The 24,403-nt window shown below is 39.0% G+C and overlaps 1 protein-coding gene across 2 annotated transcripts in view; it reads right to left on the bottom strand.

Annotated features, from left to right (window-relative positions):
- jakmip2 (janus kinase and microtubule interacting protein 2) overlaps positions 1–24,403 on the bottom strand; it is a 98,596-nt gene that overhangs the window by 7,494 nt on the left and 66,699 nt on the right. For both annotated transcript variants that reach the window (XM_046868273.1, XM_046868272.1), the window contains 9 exons: positions 24,164–24,289; positions 17,518–17,601; positions 14,434–14,496; positions 12,927–13,025; positions 9,301–9,399; positions 9,146–9,199; positions 8,987–9,052; positions 8,769–8,837; positions 6,825–6,902 (listed from right to left, as the gene is read on the bottom strand). In XM_046868273.1, the coding sequence (XP_046724229.1) occupies positions 6,825–6,902; positions 8,769–8,837; positions 8,987–9,052; positions 9,146–9,199; positions 9,301–9,399; positions 12,927–13,025; positions 14,434–14,496; positions 17,518–17,601; positions 24,164–24,289 (738 nt within the window). The remainder of the gene's footprint in view (positions 1–6,824; positions 6,903–8,768; positions 8,838–8,986; positions 9,053–9,145; positions 9,200–9,300; positions 9,400–12,926; positions 13,026–14,433; positions 14,497–17,517; positions 17,602–24,163; positions 24,290–24,403) is intronic.

Below are 24,403 nucleotides of genomic sequence, written 5' to 3'. Positions count from 1 at the left end.
TGTATGAGACATATGGAGTTAGCGATGACTAAGAACAGAGACATTCCTGACCACCTGATTATCATCTTCTTTACTCTGCTCGTGTTCTATATGGTGGTTGTTCAGCCTGGATACATTCATTAAATAACAAAATTTAAAAATTCCTTTGTATTAATGTATAATGTATAAATATGATGTGAAGTCCAGTTTCTAGGGTGACACTAAAACAGGAGTAGTAATGGCTACTTTTAACTAACTAATGAAACAAAGATGCACCAACTGCTTTTTCTATATTCAATTGAACAGCTAAAGCAAATGGCCTGTTTTAATAGTAACCGAAAGCAATGTAACAGTCTGAGAGACTGTTAACGTGTTTCTTGTAGCTCCTCTTTTTTATGACTTTATTGTGAGCTATAATAAAATCCTGATTAGAAAAAGAAGAAAGAAGTCTGCTAGGGAGTACGAGTTTTCCGAGGTACGAGCGCTCACTTGGTTGATATTTTGCTTTGTTATGCGAGCAAAAAATTGAGGTACGAGCTCCAGACGCCGCTGCTAGATGGCAAAGCAAAGCCAGAAGATTGTGACGAAAATTAAGATAAGCAAAGAAGAAAAAGTAAAAAAAAAAAGTTTAGGACCAAAAAAAACATTTTTCGTACATTAATGCACTCGTAGGTCAAGGTACCACTGTGTGTATATATATATATATATATATATATATATATATATATATATATATATATATATATATATATATATATATATACAATGAGGAAACTAAGTATTTGAACACCCTGCTATTTTGCAAGTTCTCTCACTTATGGAAATCATGGAGGGGTCTAAAATTGTCATCGTAGGTGCATGTCCACTGTGAGAGACATAATCTAAAAAAAATCCAGAACTCACAATGTATGATTTTTTTAACTATATATTTGTATGATACAGCTGCAAATAAGTATTTGAACACCTGAGAAAGTCAATGTTAATATTTGGTAAAGTAGCCTTTGTTTGCAATTACAGAGGTCAAACGTTTCCTGTAGTTTTTCACCAGGTTTGCACACACTGCAGGAGGGATTTTGGCCCACTCCTCCACACAGATCTTCTCTAGATCAGTCAGGTTTTTGTCCTGTCGCAGAGAAACACGGATTTTGAGCTCCTTCCAAAGATTCTCTATTGGGTTTAGGTCTGGAGACTGGCTAGGTCACACCAGAACCTTGATATGCTTCTTACAGAGCCACTCCTTGGTTATCCTGGCCGTGTGCTTCGGGTCATTGTCATGTTGGAAGACCCAGCCTTGACCCATCTTCAATGCTCTAACTGAGGGAAGGAGGTTGTTCCCCAAAATCTCGCAATACATGGCCCCAGTCATCCTCTCCTTAATACAGTGCAGTCGCCCTGTCCCATGTGCAGAAAAACACCCCCAAAGCATGATGCTACCACCCCCATGCTTCACAGTAAGGATGGTGTTTTTGGGATGGTACTCATCCTTCTTCTTCCTCCAAACACGTTTAGTGGAATTATGACCCAAAAGTTCTATTTTGGTCTCATCTGACCACATTACTTTCTCCCATGCATGATTTCAAACCATGACGTCTTAGTGTATTACCAACAGTAACCTTGGAAACGGTGGTCCCACCTCTTTTTAGGTCATTGACCAGCTCCTCCCGTGTAGTTCTGGGCTGATTTCTCACCTTCCTTAGGATCATTGAGACCCCACGAGGTGAGATCTTGCATGGAGCCCCAGTCCGAGAGAGGTTGACAGTCATGTTTAGCTTCTTCCATTTTCTAATGATTGTTCCAACAGTGGACCTTTTTTCACCAAGCTGCTTGGCAATTTCCCCGTAGCCCTTTCCAGCCTTGTGGAGGTGTACAATTTTGTCTCTAGTGTCTTTGGACAGCTCTTTGGTCTTGGCCATGTTAGTAGTTGGATTCTTACTGATTGTATGGGGTGGACAGGTGTCTTTATGCAGCTAATGACCTCAAACAGGTGCATCTAATTTAGGATAATAAATGTAGTGGAGGTGGACATTTTAAAGGCAGATTAACAGGTCTTTGAGGGTCAGAATTCTAGCTGATAGACAGGTGTTCAAATACTTACAGTGCCCTCCACAATTATTGGCACCCCTGTGTAAGATGTGGTCGTGGACTTCTAAAAATTCTCCTTTTTTTTAAAACAACATAGAACCCAAATGCAAAAAAAGAGAAAAATCCAACCTTTTATTTAAGTACATAACTTTGGTGGTAAAAAAAATCATACATTTAGAAAAAAAAAAAACTTGAAATCATGTGTCCCACAATTATTGGCACCCCTAACAATTCCTCTGAAAAATTTAATTGTTTTTTTTTTTTTTATATATATATATATATTTTTCTGTAGTTGCTAAGGTTGGTCAGGGTATCTAGGGACTTTTAATTAGTAATTCATGATTTCCTGTTTCCCTGGGGTATAAATATGACATGACACAGAGGCCTAATTCTCTTACCCATTTGTCAACATGGCAAAGACAAGAGAACACACCATTCAAGTAAGGCAGATGTGTGTCGACCTTCATAAGTCAGGCAATGGCTACAAGAAAATAGCCACTCGCCTTAACTTGCCGGTATCTACAGTCAGAGGAATCATTAAGAAGTTTAAAACAACTGGAACAGTGACAAACAAGGCTGGAAGAGGTGCCAAGTTTATCTTGAGGAGGATGGTAAGAGAAGTAAAAAAATTTCCCAAGCTCACCGTCACAGAATTGCATCAAAGAGTGGCATCTTGGGGTCACAGAGTCTCCAAAACAACCATCAGACGCTCTCTACATGCCAACAAGCTGTTTGGGAGGCATGCAAGGAAAAAGCCTTTTCTCACTAACACTCACAAACGTAAACGTCTGGAGTTTGCTAAGCGGTACTGGGACTTCAACTGGGATCGTGTGCTTTGGTCAGATGAGACTAAGATTGAGCTTTTGGGCAACAAACACTCTAAGTGGGTCTGGCGTAAAACAAAAGATGAGTATGCCGAAAAGCACCTCATGCCCACCGTGAAGTATGGTGGAGGATCTGTGATGCTGTGGGCCTGTTTCTCTTCCAAAGGCCCTGGGAACCTTGTTAGGGTGCATGGCATTATGAACGCTTTGAAGTACCAGGATAAAAACCTGATGGCCTCTGCCAGAAAGCTGAAGATGGGTCGTCATTGGGTCTTTCAGCAGGATAATGATCCAAAACATGTGGCAAAATCTACACAAAAGTGGTTCAGCAGTCACAAACTCAAGGTCCTCCCATGGCCATCTCAGTCCCCAGACCTCAACCCAATCGAAAACCTGTGGGGCGAGCTAAAGAGAAGAGTGCATAAGAGAGGACCCAGGACACTGGATGATCTAGAAAGATTGTGCAAAGAAGAATGGTCAAAAATCCCTCTCTCTGTGTTCTCCAATCTTGTGAAATGTTATAGGAGGAGATTAAGTGCTGTCTTGTTGGCAAAAGGAGGTTGTACAAAGTATTAACATCAGGGGTGCCAATAATTGTGGCACACATGATTTCAAGGTTTTTTTTTTCTCTAAATGTGTGATTTTTTTACCACCAAAGTAATGTACTTAAATAAAAAGTTGGATTTTTCTCTTTTTTTGCATTTCGGTTCTATGTTGTTTTAAAAAAAAAGGAGAATTTTTTGAAGTCCACGACCATATCTTAAACAGGGGTGCCAATAATTGTGGAGGGCACTGTATATCATACAAATAAATAGTTTAAAAATCATTTGTGATTTCTAGATTTTTTTTTTTTTAGATTATGTCTCTCACAGTGGACATGCACCTACGATGACAATTTCAGACCCCTCCATGATTTCTAAGTGGGAGAACTTGCAAAATAGCAGTGTGTTATATATATACACGTGTCGTTCCTACTGCACACTTTACTGCTGTCACACTGTCCTCATACATGTCCTGCACCACCCTCACATACTTCTTTTACACACCTGACTTCCTCATCCAATACCACAACTCCTCTCTTGGCACCCTGTCGTACACTTTAAATCCATAAACACGCAATGCAACTCCATCAACATTCTCAAAGCAAATAATGCGTCTGTAGTGCTCTTCCTCAGCATGAAACCATACTGTTGCTTACAGATGGTCACCTCTTCTCTCAGCCTGGCTTCCACTACTCTTTCCCATAACTTCATGGTGTGACTGTTCAACTTAATTCCCCTGTAGTTACTGCAGGTCTGCACATCTCCCTTATGCTTAAAGATCGGTACCAGCACACTCCTTCTCCATTCCTCAGGCATCCTCTCACCTTCCAAAATCCTGTTAAACATTTTTGTTAAAAACTCCACTGCTATCTCTCCTAAATATCTCCACGCTTCTACCGGTATGTTGTCTGGTCTAACCGACTTTCCACTCTTCATCCTCTTAATCGCTGCTCCAACTTCCTCCTTACTAATCCTTTCCACATCCTGCTTCACCAACTCCACACCGTCCAACCTTCTCTCGCTCTCATTTTTTCCTTCTCCTCCATCTCACAACCCAATTGTGGGGCATAGGCACTGATGACATTTATCATCACCCCTTCAACTTTCAGCTTTACTTTCATCACCCTATTAGAAACTCTCTTCACCTCCACTACAGTTTTACTGTACTCTTACTTCAGGATCAGCCCCCACACCATTTCTCTTTCCATCCACACCATGGGTGAAATTATACACAAGCATGGTATTCGCTTCCATTGCTATGCTGATGATACACAGCTGTATATTTCAGCAAAGCCAGATAGGAGATATCAGCTTAAATATGTTGAGGAGTGTGTAAAGGACATTAGACAGTGGCTGCTTGATAACCTCCTTCTGCTCAACTCCGATAAAACGATAGTACTTTTATTAGGACCACATGCACCTAGAAGTAAACTTTCCAATTACGTAGCATCTCTGAATGTTGTTTCTATCTCAGTGTATACAGCAATCAAAGACCTTGGATTGATTGTTAGATAGATATATAGAATATATAGATATATAAAATACTACTACTTACATATAAAGCACTTAACGGTCTCGCGCCACAATATCTGAGTAAACTTCTGTACCTATATGAGCCTCCACACCTACTTAGATCAAAAGGAAGTCTACAGCAGGGGGCCGATCTTTCTCGTATAAAGCCCCACAGTTATGGAACAGCCTTCCAATCAGTTTTCGGGACTCAGACACAGTCAAAGTCATGGGTAAAAACATATTTATTTAGTCAAGTCTTTTATCAGTAGACTTTTCTTAGGTAAAGGAGCAAATCTGGAGGGATCATGGATATAGAGTGTTTGGTGAACTGAGATATTTCTATACTGTCATCTCCTCACTCTCACACGTTCACTCAGGTTTATTGACAGAGGTGTGGTGGGTCGTCTCTAATCTAGTGTCCTTAAATTTCATACAACAAGGACACATAATTAACCATATTCTTCTCTCTCTCTCTCTCTCTCTCTCTCTCTCTCAGTCAATTTAAACATGCTCCTGAAGTCCCAGTGACCACTGTTCCTGCCCCTCTTCCCTCCTCAGAGCTTCCCACTTCGTCCAGGCCTTCCTCTGGATAGTGTTCTCTTCGATTGGAGGCCCCTCTGTGCAGCTTGGGACAGTTTCTCATCAACGCCTTGGGTGGTTCCATTAAATTCCGGAGTAAGAACAGGAGCTTTGCGGATGGATTTGGACTGTAATTAATGTCAACTGTCTACTAAACATACTTAGGAATACAGTTTGCTTCTGATCACCATCACTGCACACCTCAACATCATTTATCTGTAATAAATGGACATTCAGTGCAACCCAGATGATGGTGGGTTTCCTCTTGATCCTGGTTCCTCTCAAGGTTTCTTCTTTATGCCAGCTCCGGAGTTTTTCCTTGACACAGTCTCCACCAGCTTGCTCATCAGGGACAAACTTACACTTATAAAGAACATCTTTATAATCTTATTTTTATCACCACATTATCTGTGTAAAGCTGCTTTGAGACTATGTTAATTGTTAAAAGCGCTATGCAAATAAAAATGAAATGAAATAGAATTTAATTGATTTTTTTGGGGTGGCGTCCGTTTAAAGCGTTTTTTTTTTCCATTTATCATGGGGCATGTTTAATATGTGGTGAGAAATTGCCACACAACAAACAATCATAACGTTTAACTACATTTACAAATGAAGTACAGAGCATTTGCTGAGAAATAGCCAGCTGGTGATGAATGGCAAAAAAACATTTCAGAACTGCTGCAGAAAGATGAGCAAATATAACTTTACACAATGGATAAAGTCTCCAAACTCAGTTGCTAGTTCTGCAGCAACTTAGGATATAATAAAGTGTAGAAAGCCGTTCACAGATGGAGAATATTTGAATCATTTTTCTTTTAGATAATTTCAAAGAAAATCCAAAACAAGAGTTCACAGGTAAAAGCGAAAGTCTAACTAAAGCAGCATGCACAACACCATGACACCACTTTCCTATTGGCAGGCAACACTTCAACATCTTGCCATGAACAAAAAGGCATACATTGGTAACGTCTAAATACAATATAATTCACAATACACCTAGTGGTCCAACTAGGCAACTTCCTTACATCTGCATAAAACAACAAATTGTTATATTTATTTAAAGGTCAAGTATGTTTTGCTGCTTCAGGCAAATTTTATTTGGTGGGAGAGGGGACAAATCGGCTCTTTTGGTCACAAAGGTTGCAGACCCCTGACAATGAAGAACTCACACTGGTAATTAGGTAGCTCTGCTCAGGATATGTCAGAAATCAAAACCACAGATTGACACTGATGATTATAATAATAAAAGATATTATTGTTGTTTTTATTATAATAATACATATTATATATTATCATTTTTACCTACCATATAAGCCTGATCAAGGGCCTGCTTTCTGTAGTCAAGCTCCTCCTCTAGATATCCTTTTTGCTTGCAGAATATCTCCTATAAGATGACAGCATGTTCTAAACTACTCCTACAATTAATTTAAGGCGAAGTACAGAATACTTTCTCAAATGATTCACAAATATATATTATTGATTAATTCAAATATCAACACATTTCATATAAGCACTGGAAACCCAAAGAATAAATTCTAAATATATATTATATATAGTACAGACCAAAAGTTTGGACACACCTTCTCATTCAAAGAGTTTTCTTTCTTTTCATGACTATGAAAATTGTAGATTCACACTGAAGGCATCAAAACTATGAATTAAAACACATGTGGAATTAAATATGGAATTCTATACATAACAAAAAAGTGTAAAACAACTGAAAATATGTCATATTGTAGGTTCTTCAAAGTAGCCACCTTTTGCTTTGATTACTGCTTTGCACACTCTTGGCATTCTCTTGATGAGCTTCAAGAGGTAGTCACCTGAAATGGTCTTACAACAGTCTTGAAGGAGTTCCCAGAGATGCTTAGCACTTGTTGGCACTTTTGCCTTCACTTTGCGGTCCAGCTCACCCCAAACCATCTCGATTGGGTTCAGGTCTGGGGACTGTGGAGACCAGGTCATCTGGCGCAGCACCCCATCACTCTCCTTCTTGGTCAAATAGCCCTTGCACAGCCTGGAGGTGTGTTTGGGGTCATTGTCCTGTTGAAAAATAAATGATGGTCCAACTAAATGCAAACCGGATGGAATAGCATGCTGCTGCAAGATGCTGTGGTAGCCATGCTGGTTCAGTATGCCTTCAATTTTGATTAAATCCCCAACAGTGTCACCAGCAAAGCACCCCCACACCATCACACCTCCTCCTCCATGCTTCACGGTGGGAACCAGGCATGTAGAGTCCATCCGTTCACCTTTTCTGCGTCGCACAAAGACACGGTGGTTGGAACCAAAGATCTCAAATTTGGACTCATCAAACCAAAGCACAGATTTCCACTGGTCTAATGTCCATTCCTTGTGTTCTTTAGCCCAAACAAGTCTCTTCTGCTTGTTGCCCTTCTTTAGCAGTGGTTTCCTAGCAGATATTCTACCATGAAGGCCTGATTCACACAGTCTCCTCTTAACAGTTGTTGTAGAGATGTGTCTGCTGCTAGAACTCTGTGTGCCATTGACCTGGTCTCTAATCTGAGCTGCTGTTAACCTGCGATTTCTGAGGCTGGAGACTCGGATGAACTTATCCTCCGCAGCAGAGGTGACTCTTGGTCTTCCTTTCCTGGGGCGGTCCGCATGTAAACCATGTGACTGCACTTGGGGACACTTTCAAAGTTTTCCCAATTTTTCAGACTGACTGACCTTCATTTCTTAAAGTAATGATGGCCACTCGTTTTTCTGTACTTAGCTGCTTTTTTCTTGCCATAATACAAATTCGAACAGTCTATTCAGTAGGACTATCAGCTGTGTATCCACCTGACTTCTGCACAACACAATTGATGGTCCCAACCCCATTTATAAGGCAAGAAATCACACTTATTAAACCTGACAGGGCACACCTGTGAAGTGAAAACCATTTCAGGTGACTACCTCTTGAAGCTCATCAAGAGAATGCCAAGAGTGTGCAAAGCAGTAATCAAAGCAAAAGGTGGCTACTTTGAAGAACCTACAATATGACATATTTTCAGTTGTTTTAATGTGTTAATTCATAGTTTTGATGCCTTCAGTATGACTCTACAATTTTCATAGTCATGAAAATAAAGAAAAATCTTTGAATGAGAAGGTGTGTCCAAACTTTTGGTCTGTACTGTGTGTATATATATATATATATATATATATATATATATATATATATATATATATATATATATATGAGACTTTTATGATTTTCTTTGAAGGCTGATTGTCAAGTTCACCATACCATCTCCAGCTCTAAATCGATCATCTTCTGATGGAGCGCTGCCTCTGTGCCCTCAATCTGCTGGATCCACTGAGGAGTGCACAAAAACCATCTCATTTTTACACATCTTTTTAAATATGCTCATTAATTGTGTTTTTCAACTTTTAAAGATTGTCTTGCAGTTTGTATTGCTTTAAAAAAATATAATATTAAAACATAAAAATAGTGATTATATTAACCTTCTCAGCCAGGGACAGGACAGTACTTGCTTGGATTATGGCCACTTGTTCTTCATTCCTTAAATTCTGTTAAAATTGCGAAAAGCAACTGGATTAGATATGTTCCACATTTAAACACTATAAATAAAAGAAAGTAAAAATATTCAAAGTGAAACGCACCCCATTATCTCCTAAAATATCTAATAATTTGATCAGATCAGGTATACACACATCCTGTGGGGGAGAAATTAAAAGTAATTAAGGACTTTGTAATAATGCCATGCATAATCAAGTTAATCACATATCCAATATAACATCCCCAGTAATTTGCTTACCTTTACTCCTTCCTTTATACAGTAAATCTGAAGGGCACTAACTCCTTCTGAGAAAGGGTGAATCGAAAGAGTGTAGGGTGGGGATCTCCTCTCTCTCTCCTATTAAAACAGTCAATCACACAAACCAAGACATTATTTTATTTAGTGCTTTTTTGCTATTATATATGTACACACAGAGCTTAGATATATAATTGATAAAACCTCTGAAAACAGTGACTGTGTTACGCCAATAGATATCTATTCTGATAGATCCTTGCAGGTATTCTTCCTCTTTTCTAGTTCAAATGAAGCAATTAATTAACATTCTTGTTCAGAATATTGTGTGGCCAGCACCATTAAAAAAGAGCAAAGACTGGGTTATTTATATATACATTTAATATGTTAATTGAAAATTAAACTGTAAGTAATCAGTAAATTAATTGTTTTTGTTTAAAAGAAAACCGAGTTAGACCAAATGAGTATGTAGCAATTATTTAGCATTCATATTCCTAAATCTAAACCGAAATCTAAATGGCAGTGAAGAAGGTGTCACAATTATTTACATGATACTATAGGTGTTGCACATAAATCTGGACAAGAATTTAACTAATTTGAAAAGTTTATCTAAATTACTATTTCATTTGATGTACCTTAGTCTTATGACTTCACCACCACTGCTGTAAATGAGATTTTAATGCAAAAAATTTTAAAAGAATTCAGAATATTATCTTAAAGTTAATTTACTTTAAATCAGAAATCAGATTTATCAAATGAGCAATTAGAATCATTTGTTTATTTACTAATTTCTTTGTCTGTATCACTTTTTCAGGACTATGCAGAGAGACCCTTTCCACCAGGCACTTTACCAGAGACGTTTGTTTGCATCTGATTCAAGTTCACAGCTGATTATCACTAATAGTTATAATAGTTTCTCACCATTCACTGAACCCTTTTTTTGTTTTGTTTTGTTTTATTCATTTACATTGCTTATGCTCATGTTTCTATTTTACTGATAGAGAATTCCCCTTCCCTTCATTTGTGACAGTGTGTAGCCCATTAGCCACAATGAAGTGCATGCCAGGTTGGAACTGTGTATTTGTAAATAATGTCCATGTGCGTTTGTTTTGATTCATTGTCATGTGCGTTTTGTTATTGTTAATTTGAAATCGGTCTTCACCCCATCTTGTCACCGGATCTTGTTTTCACGGCTGTGCCCTGTTCCATGTAAATTATTTTCTGTATAAATACACCATTGTGTTTACTTCCTATTCACAAAGTAACTCGTCTGCTGTAGCAATTACCAAATTGTTTATTTTACACTGTTCATGTTCATTGTTTCACGGATTTGGATCTGGTTTCGTTTTTTTTTCCGCTTCAGTTTTGACGGTTTTGTGATTGTAATGTGAGCAACAAGATTCCGATCATGAACTATAAAGCTTAAAAAGTCAATAGAGCAGTTCACAAAGAATGTTACTTTGCAGATGGTTTGTACTGTAAGTGGGAGAGGTTTAGGACTTATTTGTGTGTGTGTGTGTGTGTGTGTGTGTGTGTGTGTGTGTGTGCATATGCATGTGTAAATGTGTAATTGAGAATGCCTGTGCTCAACCAGTAGTTTGAAGAGTGTGTTTGGTTTGGGAATTGGATTTGTGGCTGTCATATTTGATGGCTGCAATGGTAAACATAAATAATCCAGACATTTTTGGCTTTGTGTTACATCATATTGCATTTAACAGCCAAGAAATAAATTGTTGCTTCACATCTTTCACAATTCCTATCAAAAATTTCTTCTGGATTTTCTTCTGGATTGGTTGAGCAGCAGTTTGTGAATAGAGGGCGAAGCTGGAAGAATAGCTTTGGGAAGAAAAGAGCAGCCGTTGAAAAAGTGCCGGTGGGAAGGCACGTACCGGGATACGCATGCGCGATAACAACGACCGCCGTGAACCAACATATACCAACAATAACGGACGGTGAGAGTGTGGAAGTTTAAATAAGAGCTGGTGATGATGCTAAACCAGCACCATATGTGCGCGATTAAAGCCTGAAGCTTCAGAGAAAGTGGCCGAGAAAGCACCCTTCGGCCCCCTTCGGCATGTCAGGTGGATTCCTGACAGATAAACATGTACTGTATGTATTTTTATAGCATGCCTTAATCAAACAAATCGCGGCAACGCTGTTGTGTAAAAAAAACCTTAAAAAACACGTGCATGCACGTTCTCATTTATTAACGCACATCATGTACATAAAGACATTTCAAGCACGTTAATATATTGCCGCCATTTTGATTTTCGTTTATCTCGATCATCGGTTACCTCGATGCTTTTTGGCAACCCCCTAGGACATCGACATAACCGGGTTCCACTGTGTTTATAAAACACACACACACACACACACACACACACACACACACACACACACACACACACACACACACAGCCACACACATATATATACCTAAAAAAAAAAAAAAGAATTTAACTACATGCTGGTGTTTTCAGTAATTTGAAGGGCCCTGCAAAAAAAATTAACTTAAGGTGCTCCACTGAACACTACTCAATATATCTTTGAATTTAGGTTACCAACTAAATATGACCCCTATGTGATTTACGTAATGTTTTATTACAATACAAGCAATTCATCAATCTTGAAAATAGTAAAGTTTCTTTACTAATACAGTGGAACCCAGTTATCTCGCCCTCGGTTACCTCGACAACCCTATTAAGTCGATGTTTTGAAGTGGAACCGCCAAATTCTCGCTTTGTCTAAGCATTTTTTATCGGTTATGTCGACTTTTTTTATGTCGCCGAACCCTAATATCTCGAACACAAGGGGGGAAAAATTTGCCATTTAACGTCGGTTATCTGGTGCAGCCGCAGAAGAACTCGCGAAAGTGGCGGAAAAATCAAGGCTTACAGCTGCTACAGGTGTTGTATTGTATACTGGTGAATCTCTGCTGTTAGTTAGTGCACATATGCCTTTTGTTGTTAAATGTTATGCGATGAATGGGAGGCGAAAGCCGCGCTTGGCGGCGCGTAACGTGTGATGACCATCCAAAAGCATAGAATGAACACCGGCAGGATCGGGGGGAATCCGCGGTGCGCTTTGGGAAGAAAAAAGCAGCCGTTGAGAGAGTGCCGGTGGGAAGGCACGTACCGGGATACACATGAGCGATAACAACAACCGCCGTGAACCAACATATACCAACAATAACGGACGGTGAGAGTGTGGAAGTTTAAATAGGAGCTGGTGATGATGATAAACGAGCACCATATGTGCGCGATTGAAGCCGAGAGCTTCAGAGAAAGTGGCCGAGAAAGCACCTGACACGCCGAAGGGGGCCGAAGGGGGCGTGGCAGGTGGATTTCTGACAGATAAACATGTACAGTATGTATTTTTATAGCATGCCTTCATCAAACAAATCGCGGCAACGCTGTTGTGTAAAAAAAACCTTAAAAAACACGTGCATGCACATTCTCATTTATTAACGCACATCATGTACATAAAGAAATTTCAAGCACGTTAATATATTGCCGTCATTTTGATATTCGTTTATCTCGATCATCGGTTATCTCGATGCTTTTTGGTGACCCCCTAGGACATCGACAACCGGGTTCCACTGTATATGAAATGTAAAAGCAAATATATACAACCTCTAGTTCATGTATGCGAAACTCAAGCAGCTCATTCTGGTCTTTGGAATCCTGGAGCTCTTGCTGAAGTCGGGAATTTTCATTATCCACCTTTTCCATCTGACAGAGAGCATGATCAAATGTTAGAAAGAAGTAACTAAAATATTTGAAAGATCGTTATTAGGTTCACTCTAGCATGAATTCATTTAGACCAATGAGCAAAAACATTATGACCACCTTCCTAAAATTGGTCCTCTACATGCTACCTAAATGGCTTAAAATGGACCCTACAAGACTTTTTCAAAAGTTTCATCTGTTGCTTTGTACCAATTAGCTGAATCCTTAGGAAAAACAACGGGCCATATTCATCCTTTTTTGAGTTATGAAAATGTTCTCATAAGCCAAACCAAACTTATTTTGTAGTAATGCCCAAAAACTCTACAAAAAGCCCACGTTCACAAAATGGAAAGCATGAAATGGCTACAAAAAAAAGAAACATTTCTCATACTTAAGATTTTCAAAAAACAACTTAACAGTGTATCCAGCGGCATCACTGTACCAAAAATAAGGAGTAAATGTACAGAATGAAATTTAGTACAAACAGTCAAGCACAATATAGAAGTAATTACAAATACTTTAGAACAAAAGTAATGCTGCTAATTAAAAGTTTCTATGCAGCCAAAGAGGCCAAACCATGACAAAGCTTTTAAAAATTTACCAGATACCATGGAAAACATAATGAACATAAAATCCAACTTTCATTATCCAGAAGAAAAAAAAATCATACTGTCAAATGAATGGAATATTTAATCTTTACACAAATAATTGCATGTTTGTTGGTGCCACATGTTTTTTTTTGAGTACTTTGAAAACTGTAGATCTCCTAGGAATTTCACACAAACTATTTCTACAGTTTGAACAGCATGGTGGAAAACAAAAAAAACATTGCATGAGTCAGTCTATATATATCTTTATAAGATATTAAATTTCTTTATGTTTGACATTTATTTGTAAACATGCAACGTTTTCTCTGCAACTTTGGCTCCTGGGCATGTCATGTGTGATGTGTTTGCCATGTTTCTGAATAAGGTCCATTGCAACCTTGCAACAGATTTTTTATGAGAATGATTTAAGAAGGTTGTTCTTTTTTGAAGGCATTCTTAGGCAGTTGCTAAAGTCCCCCTATGTATGACACTTTTGAGACAATCTATAGTAAAATAAAATCAGCATGTGGTGAACAGAAAAAGATCTTAAAATACATAATGCATCAACCCTTAAGGTGGATGACAGATTCCACTGTCAGAGCCTGAGGCTATCATGGGCATAGACGCACCAAAACATCTAACACATTCCAGACTTTGAGATGTGTCATTATGAGATAATAAATAATATATGCTATATTTGTGAGTGGTCATAATGTTTTGCTTTATTTGTGTTTACAGAATACTAGCCAGCATTCAAATAGAACAAGAAAACTGGCCTTTTTATAGCACTTTGCATACTTATTAAAATAGTGTCAATGTCAAACCTTCTCCAGGAACTCTTGATTGTGCCTGAGGAAGAGCTGTTTCTCTTCTACCCATTTTGAATCCTAAAATCAGTAAAATCATGAATTAGATGCTGTAATAATATTGCCATTTTTCATTCACCTTATATAATCAAGGGACAATACTATTGAAATGAAACTTAGATATACTTCAGAGTAGTCAATATGCAGCTTGTATAGTATTACAGATTTACTGCCCTTAAAAATAACTCAATATACAGCCATTAATGTCTAAATAACTGCCAACAAAAGTGATAACAGTTGTATGTTGTTTAAACATGCAAAGCCACATGTCCTTTTCATCATGTTCATGTTTTTTTCTGCTTGACAGGACCATACAAATGTGTGTATCTTGTATTCAAGCAGTTAAAATGTGGTGCTTTGAGTACAATGATTCTGGATGTTCAACATGGCATCTCATGGCAAAGAACTCTCTGAGGATTTGAAAATTAAAATTGTTGCTCTTCACAAAGATGACCTAGGCTATAAGAAGATCGGTAACACCCTGAAACTGAGTTACAGTACAGTGACCAGGGTCATAAAAAGGTTTCCAAGATGGGTTCCACTCGGAAAAGTTGGAGAAGTTGAGTCCTCGTCCTCTGCTTCAGGTGCAAAAGCTGCTTTAAAAAAACTGACGCATGAGTGCTGCTAACATTGCTTTAGAGATTGCAGAAACGGATGGTAAACTTGTCAGTACTCAAACCATACGCCGCACACTGCAACAAGTAGGTTTGCATGGATATCATCTCAGAAGAAAGCCTCATCTGGCTTACAAGAAAGCCTGCAGACAGTTTGCTGAAGCCAACCTGTCCAAAAGCATGAATTATTGGAACCATGTCCTGTGGTCTGGTGAGACTAAGACAAACTTGTTTGGCTCAGAGGTTTCTAGCATGTATGTTGACCCCCCCTAGTGAGGAGTACCAATAAAATTACCAATAAAATTTGCCTACACTCAAGCATGGTGGTAGTAGCATCATAATCTTGGGCTGCATTTCTTGACTCAGATAAAAAATAATTTAATAAAATAAAATGTAATATAAATAATATTTTTCCAATAAACATTGCGTTCCCAGACAATTTCAGCATTAGCCTCTTCTCAGCCGCACTTACCGAACACTGATAGAAAGCAACCAGAATCGAAACATAATTCTTAAAGAAGCCACGAACCATATTTAACAATTAAAACAACCACAAAAATAAAAATAAAAAACATATACCTATAGAAACATAAAATCTCAAAATAAATGGATTACCATAATTTCCGGACTATAAAGCACACCCAAATATAAGCCGCACCCACTGAATACAAAGATTTTTAAGCCGTCTACACTGAAACTAATGAACTTTACACAGGCTTTAACGAAAGACAGTGTCTGTTACACGATGTAACGGGTTAAAAATCTCTCCCATGACCCAGACTCAACGCTTTACAACGACTTGCATCTAAACAGTAGCCTACCAAGAAAGTCATTGTTCACTGTCTTCCTCATACCTTTCACAACAATTTCTCTAGAGTTTTTCTTTTGGCACCATCGTGCGTTTTATAAATCACCATCGGTGGATCTTTTCTCCAGATGCCGTGCAGCTCAGAACACAGGTGAAGTGCGTTTTTTATGCCTGGTTGTTTTCAGCGTGACGAATGATACACATTGCCTGTTGACAGTCCGAGTGAGCGGCAGGTCAAACATCAGAGGAACCTCATCCATATTTATGATGTGGTGCGGCCCGATTCAGTGGGAGCACATGTGATTTAATATAAAGAGTTTCACTGGTTCACCTGAACCCATTCGGCAATTTCATTGGTCTAATGTTATGGGGTTCAGTTTTTTGGCTTGAAGTTTGTGAAACCGGGAAAAACCCAGGAAAAATCCATAAATTAGCCGCTTCGTTGTTTAAGCCACTAAAAGCTTAGTTACAGGCCAACTAGGCCAGGGACCTTGTGGGCTGTACAACCAAATCAAAGCATGGGAGTAAATATATTACTTGCAGATACAGGAAATGGAAAAACATTTGCTAAGTTCAGTTATGTTGATCAGAACAATGGTCAACAAAGGAAATGGCACAGTGGAAAAAAATAAACTAAAAATATTTTTAAAAATAATGTTAAAATATTATTAAAAATAAATGGTTAGGATTCGGCTCTTTCACCGCCGCGGCCCGGGTTTGATCCACACAAGCCAGTGCACTCTTAGTGCCGGTCCCAAGCCCGGATAAATGGGGAGGGTTGCGTTAGGAAGGGCATCCAGTGTAAAAACATGTGCCAAATCGAACATGCGAATCACAAATATGGATGAACCGCTGTGGCGACCCCTAATGGGAGAAGCCGAAATAAAGTATATTAAAATTAATTAATTAAATTTTAGTATGCTGTTATGCAAAACAAAATCTAAACGTTTTGGCCCGGAAATGTGCACAAAGGGTATATAGGTATAAAGGACCAAATAATGGAGGTATGCAAGCAGTATGCGAACATGAAACAATTTTGCTGAAGGGTGTGTTTGAGTAAAAATAATTTAACCTGATCTATTGTTTAATTAACTGTGTAAATTCTGAAAAAGTGAATTTACATGATAAATGCATGTAACTTCGTTTTTTTTTACTTTTGATTTACAGTATACAAGCAAGTATAGTGTGTGTGACAAAGAACAAACAAACATCTAGTATAAACTTTCTTTCGGCTTCTCCCATTAGGGGTCGCCACAGCGGATCATCCGCATGTTTAATTTGGCACGTTTTTATGCTGGATGCCCTTCCTAACGCAACCCTCCCCATTTATCCGGGCTTGGGACCGGCACTAAAAGTGGCTGGGGTTGGTTCCCTGACCGGGGATCGAACCGGGGCCGCAGCGGTGAGAGCGCTGCAGCCTAACCACTAGACCACCAGGGACCCAAACAAACACCTAGTATAAAATACTAAAATGGCTCTAAAAATACTATAATTTAACAGTGATCCAAAGATGAATATATTGTAATGTTTGACTGAGTGTGTATGCATAAAATACCTGCGCAATGTAAATTAAGCATTTCCCACCACATTGTCTTGTAAAATTGACATAATTTTACTTACTTGTCCTTTGGAAGCAAGCTCTTTCTCTAGGTCTTCAATTTTAGCTTTATACCTCTGCAGATCAGTTTGGAGCTGCTCCTGAGCCTGTAAAAAAAAATAATAAAATCTTCTTTAAGAAAAAACTTTAAGCAGCTCAAAAATTGGACAGAGTAATTGCTGACTATGTTTATTAAAATAGGGTTTTATTCTTCTTCTTTCGGCTGCTTCCATTAGGAGTCGCCACAGCGGATCATCCATCTCCATACCCCCCTGTCCTCTACATCTGCATCTTTCAAACCAACTACCTGCATGTCGTCCCTCACCACATCCATAAACCTCCTTCTTTTCCACCTTCCTGGAGGCTCTATTCTCAGCATTCTTCTACCCCATGTCCCTCCTCTGCACATGTCCAAACCATCTCAATTGCACCTCCCTCACCTTGTCTCCAAAATGTACTACATGTGCTGTCCCTTTTATAAACTCGTTTCTAATCTTGTCCATCCTCGTCACTCCCAACGAATATCTCATCTTCAACTCTGCTACCTCCAGCTCCACCTCCTGTCTTTTAGTCAATGCCACTGTCTCTAATCCATACAACATCGCAGGTCTCACCACAGTCCTATAAACTTTCCCTTTCACTATTGCAGATACCCTTTTATCACAATTCACTCATGCCACTCTTCTTCACCCACTCCACCCTGCCTGCACTCTTTTCCTCACTTCTCTAGCACACTCTCCATTACTTTGCACTTTTGACCCCAGGTACCTAAACTCCTTCACCACCTCTTCTCCCTGCAACCACACTGCCCTCCCTCTCATTCACACATGTACTCAGTCCTTCTCCTACTGACTTTCATTTCCCTTCTCTCCATCATGTACCTCCACCTCTCCAGGCTCTTCTCAACCTGCTCCCTACTCTCACCACAAATCACAATATCATCCACAAACATCATAGTCCATGGAGACTCCTGTCTGACCTCATCCGTCATCCTTTCTATCACCACTGCAAACGGGAAAGGGCTCAGAGCCGATCCTTGATGCAGTCCAACCCTCTGTCTTGAACCAGTATGTTGTTCTTACTGCACACATACACCACATACTGCATCCGCAAAGCCAAGATTGTGGATGACCCCACACAACCCTCACATACACTCTTCACCCTCCTGCCATCAAAAAGTGGTTCCAAAGCAATCGGGCCGTCAGATACAGACTGTGTAACAACTTTTTTCAGCAAGCCATCAGGCTCCTCAACACACAGAACTAAACTGGAACTCACACTCACACTCACACATATACACACACACACACACACACACACACACACACACACACACACAAACTATGTGTTACTGAACTGTACAACCTGAACTTAACACACACTCATTACTCATCTCAATCCATTCCACTACTTATTTATTATTTACAGTGGGGCAAAAAAGTATTTAGTCAGCCACTAATTGTGCAAGTTCTCCCACTTAAAAAGATGAGAGAGGCCTGTAATTTTCATCATAGGTACACTTTAACTATGAGAGACAAAATGAGAAAAAAAAATTACATTGTCTGATTTTTAAAGAATTTATTTGCAAATTATGGTGGAAAATAATTATTGGGTCACCTACAAAAAAGCAAGATTTCTGGCTCTCACAGACCTCAAACTTTTTTTGGGGGCCTCCTCTGTCCTCCAATTGTTACCTGTATTATTGGCACTTTACTGAACTCGTTATCAGTATAAAAGACACCTGTCCACAACCTCAAACAATCAGACTCCAAACTCCACTATGGCCAAGACCAAAGAGCTGTCAAAGGACACCAGAAACAAAATTGTACACCTGCACCAGGCTAGGAAGACTGAATCTGCAATAGGTAAGCAGCTTGGTGTGAAGAAATCAACTATGGGAGCAATAAATAGAAAATGGAAGACATACAAGACCTGATAATCTCCCTTGATGTGGGGCTCTACGCAAGATCTCACCCTGTGGGGTCAAAATGATCACAAGAACGGTGAGCAAAAATCCCAGAAACACACGGGGGGACCTAGTGAATGACCTGCAAAGAGCTGGGACCAAAGTAACAAAGACTACCATCAGTAACACACTATGCCGGCAGGGACTTAAATCCTGCAGTGCCAGACGTGTCCCCCTGCTTAAGCCAGAACATGTCCAGGCCCGTCTGAAGTTTGCTAGAGAGCATTTGGATGATCTAGAAGAGGACTAAGAGAATGCCATATGGTCAGATGAAACCAAAATAGAACATCTTGGTAAAAACTGAACTTGTCGTGTTTGGAGGAGAAAGAATGCCGAGTTGTATCCAAAGAACACCATACCTACTGTGAAGCATGGGGGTGGAAACATCATGCTTTGGGGCTGTTGTTCTGCAAAGGGACCAGGACGACTGATCCATGTAAAGGAAAGAATGAATGGGGCCATGTATCGTAAGATTTTGAGTGAAAACCTCTTTCCATCAGCAAGGGATCTCAACCCAATAGAAAATCTTTGGAGGGAGTTGAAAATCCGTGTTGCCCAGCGACAGCCCCAAACCATCACTGCTCTAGAGGAGATCTGCATGGAGGAATGGGCCAAACTACCAGCAACAGTGTGTAAAAACCTTGTGTAACAGAAAACATTTGATCTCTGTCATTGCCAACAAAGGGTATATAAAAAAGTTTCGAGATGAACTTTTGTTATTGACTAAATACTTATTTTTCACCATAATTTGCAAATAAATTCTTTAAAAATCAGACAATGTGAATTTTGTGATTTTTTTTTCTCATTTTGTCTCTAATAGTTAAATTGTACCTATGATAATAAAAATTACAGGCCTCTCTCATCTTTTTAAGTGGGAGATCTTGCACAATTGGTGGCTGACTAAATACATTTTTTGCCCCACTGTATACTTAACCATAATATACCGTTTACATGCTGTTTTTTTGCACCTCTCGACTGCTGGTTCTGCTGTTTTTGCACTGCATAGTGTTTGTTTACATATACTCTTGGTTATAGTCTTTATAATTCTCATTGCAAAGTACTATATATTCAGAGTATACAGTAGGTTTACTGGTTGGCGCTATCTTGTGTTATTTGTATTGTTCCACACTGTCTTGTGTTGTCTGTCTGTACTGTCTGTCTGTACTGTTTTTCATTTACACTGGTTGGACTAGGTTGCATTTGATGCACTTTTTGTAGCTTTATGTTATGTAGCTTTGTGTTTTGTTGTAGCTCTATGATGTTTATTGTAGCACCAGAGTTCTGGATGAACGTTGTCTCGTATTTACTGTGTACCACTGTGTATAGTAGAAATTACAATAAAAAGCCTCTTGCTGTCTTCATACATGTCCTGCATCACCCTCACATACTTCTCTGACACACCTGACTTCCTCATACATAATGTTACATTATGTCTGTACTTCTACAGCACTGGAAGCTCCTGATGCTAAGTCAAATATCCTGGTGTGTATAAACATACTTGGTAATAAAACTATTTCTGATTCTGATGCTGATACAATACCACAACTCCTCTCTTGGCACCCTGTCGTATGCTTTCTCTAAATCCACAAACACACAATGCAACTTCTTCTGACCTTCTCTATACTTATCCATCAACATTCTCAAAGCAAATAATGTGTGCTCTTCCTTGGCATGAAACCATATTGTTGCTCACAGATGGTTGTGAGAGATTGTGACTAGATGGAATCTAGTTGAACAACCTGGTTAAAAACTCCACTGCCATCTCTCCTAAACATCTTCATGCTTCTACCTTTAGTATGTCATATGGTCCAACTGACTTTCCACTCTTTATCCTCTTATTTGCTGCTCTCATTTCCTCCTTACTACTCCTATCCACTTCCTGCTTCCACTTCCTGCTTCCACTTCCTGCTTCACCAACCACTTCCTCCATCTTCTCAACACACTTTTCTCACTAGTCATCAAATTTCCATCTGCATCCTTTATTGTTCTAACTTGCAGCACATCCTTCCCAGCTCGGGTCTTTCTGCTGAGCCAATCGATACAAATACTTTTCTCCTTCCTTAGAGTTCAACTTCTCATACAGCTTCTCATATGCCTTTTCCTTGGTTTTTGCCACATCCCTCTTTACCTGCTGCTGCATTTCCTTGTACTCCTGCCTACTTTTCTTACTTTTCTTTCTAGATGTCACACCAAGTACCTTTCTTGCTGCCTGCCTTATCACTTCTGCAGTAGTTGCCCAATCATCCAGCACCTCTTCAGCACCTCCGAGCCCCTGTCTGACCTCTTCCCTGAATCTTACACTATAGTCTTCCTCCTTTAGTTTCCACCATCTTATTCTTCTTTCAGTCTTCACTCTCCTCCTCTTCTTCTTCACCCCAAAACCATCCTACAGACCACCATCCAATGCTGTCTAGTTACACTGTCCCCTGCCAACACTTTACAGTCTCCAATCTCCTTCAGGTGTGTGCACCTTCCTCCACTCTTATACGTCACCCTATGATCCTCCTTCTTAGTATCTACCACTGCCATTTCCATCCTTTTAGCAAAATCTACCACCATCTGCCCTTCCAGATTCCTCTTCTTAAGGCCATACCTACCTTTCACCTACTCATCATCTCTATTCCCTTCATCTACATGCCCATTAAAGTCTGCCCCAATCACCAATTGTTCATTCCTAGGTATACTCTCCACCACTTTATCTAACTCACTCCAACATTTTTCCTTCTCCTCCATCTCACACAACCCACTTGTGGAGCATAAGCACTGATGACATTTATCATCACCCCTTCAACTTCCAGCTTCACGTTCATCAATCTGTCAGAAACTCTTTTCACCTCCACTATACTCTTAATAAACTCTTCCTTCAGAATCACCCCACACTATTTCTCTTTCCATCCACACCATTAAAGAACAGTTTAAAGCCACCTATAATGTTCCTGGCCTTACTCCACTTGATCTCCTGAGCACATCATATCTGCCTTTCTCCTCCCATCATATCAGCTACCTCTCTACCTTTACCAGTCATAGTACAAACATTTAAAGTACCAACCCTAACCTTCACTCTCTTACACTTTTCCTTTCCCTGTTGTCTCTATAGACATCTTCCTCCTTTCCTTCTCCTCCTTCTGCCAACAGTAGCCAAATTTTCACTGGTACCCTGTTGAATAACAATACCTGTGGCAGTCATTGGTAACCCGGGCCTTGACCAATCCGGTATGAAATTCTGAATCATGAGCCGCATATTTGATTTGGCAGATGTTTTAGGCTGGATGCCCTTCCTAATGCAACCCTCCCCATTTATCAGGGCTTGGGACCAGCACTAAGAGTGCACTAGCTTGTGCAACCATAATGGCTGGGTTGGTTATTAAAATTGGGTTCAGATGGGAAACATAATCTGTAAACTGAAATAATAAAGGCACATAAACAATTGCTTTGGATGATTTAGACAATGGCTATGCTGGCTTTGCCTGTGTTAAGGTGAACAGATGTTTTATGGAGCACCACAACAGTATACATGTGTACACTCAAGTACTTTCTATTCTAAGGTTTTAAAGAATGGCACATTTCAATTCCTTAAAAGAATTTAGACAATAGCTAACCTGATTTATAAAGACATGCAAATATATTGCTTATATTACTGACATAGGCATGTTTGTATGTTCACTATTTTTTATCACTATCTTCTGTTTTTGTTTTACTTGTATTCTTTTTACATAGCAATCTGTATTTTCATCCATCTGTCTGTGTAATATAACAGAAGACTTTGATGCTATCAGAGATCCAATGGGTTTCATTGCACTATGCCGCACTCATCTCTTTTGTGCATACTGGTTAAATTGGTGTACTCACTTCTCCCTCAGTACTAATCAGACTTACTTCATAGTTACAACTACAAAATATAATAATGAAAAAAATGCTAAAAATCTTAATCCACTTTGCAATGATTATTAGTACAATCTTCACTGTATTATTTGTCACAGGACCTGTCCTAGACTATTCTGCTATGCTAGTATGAAGTTTCAAAGGAAAGACAAATCAAGACTAAAATTGTTTTATGTAAATTAATCAATCATTGTTAGACCAATTACTTTGTTGTATGGCTAAAATGATTCCTAATCACTCGAGTAACTCGAGTAATTAGAATACAAAAAATCTGCTTTGTTTTGTCTATTTAACTACACACGGAGCATTGTGTTTGCCTGCAGACCATTATTGCTGACGCACTACCCGTTAAACTCTAGACAGGTAAACACAAAAGACGCTGCAGAATGAAACAATGGAGGAACGGTAAGAAAACAGCGAGGAGAAGATTAATATGAAAGCCTATTTCCGCCACATTAAAAAAAAGGGGTTTTTTTTGTTTTTTTTAATCTCACAATTCTGACTTTATTTCTCACAACTTACAGTTGTTTTTTTCTCAATTCTGACTTTATTACTTGCAATTCCGATTTTTTATTTATATATATTTTTTTGCAAATCAGGCAGCATCACCCCCTTTGTAGTGCCAGAGAGCTTTACACATTGTGTAAATACAAAATTAATTGTATGGTATCAAATTAATCTTTCAAACCCTGGAGAGAACTCTGTCTAACAATCATCTATTCAATTGGTAGAATATATGATTACTAAAATAATTGATAGCTAATGACCTCCTTTGTTAAATAATAAAATGTTTATTGCTAAGGTAATACAAATAGGATTACCTTGGCTTCCATTTCAGCATCAAAAATGCCACCTTTTTGTTCCTGCAGCAGGGCATAGGCTCTCTGAAGGGCCTGGTACTCCCTTGTCAGCTGCCTGAATCGCAGCTCAGACTCAGTGACTAGACTCTGCAAAAACACAAATTTAAATAATGAGACTTGGGGATTTTGAAGTAACAGTAAAAAGCAAAATGAAGTAAATTAAATAATTGTGGTCTTTAAGACATTGTCATTCACCTAAAT

Source organism: Silurus meridionalis, chromosome 15, assembly GCF_014805685.1.
Source record: "Silurus meridionalis isolate SWU-2019-XX chromosome 15, ASM1480568v1, whole genome shotgun sequence".
NCBI classification, from domain to species: domain Eukaryota; kingdom Metazoa; phylum Chordata; class Actinopteri; order Siluriformes; family Siluridae; genus Silurus; species Silurus meridionalis.
This window is presented reverse-complemented; position numbering and strand designations above follow the sequence as displayed.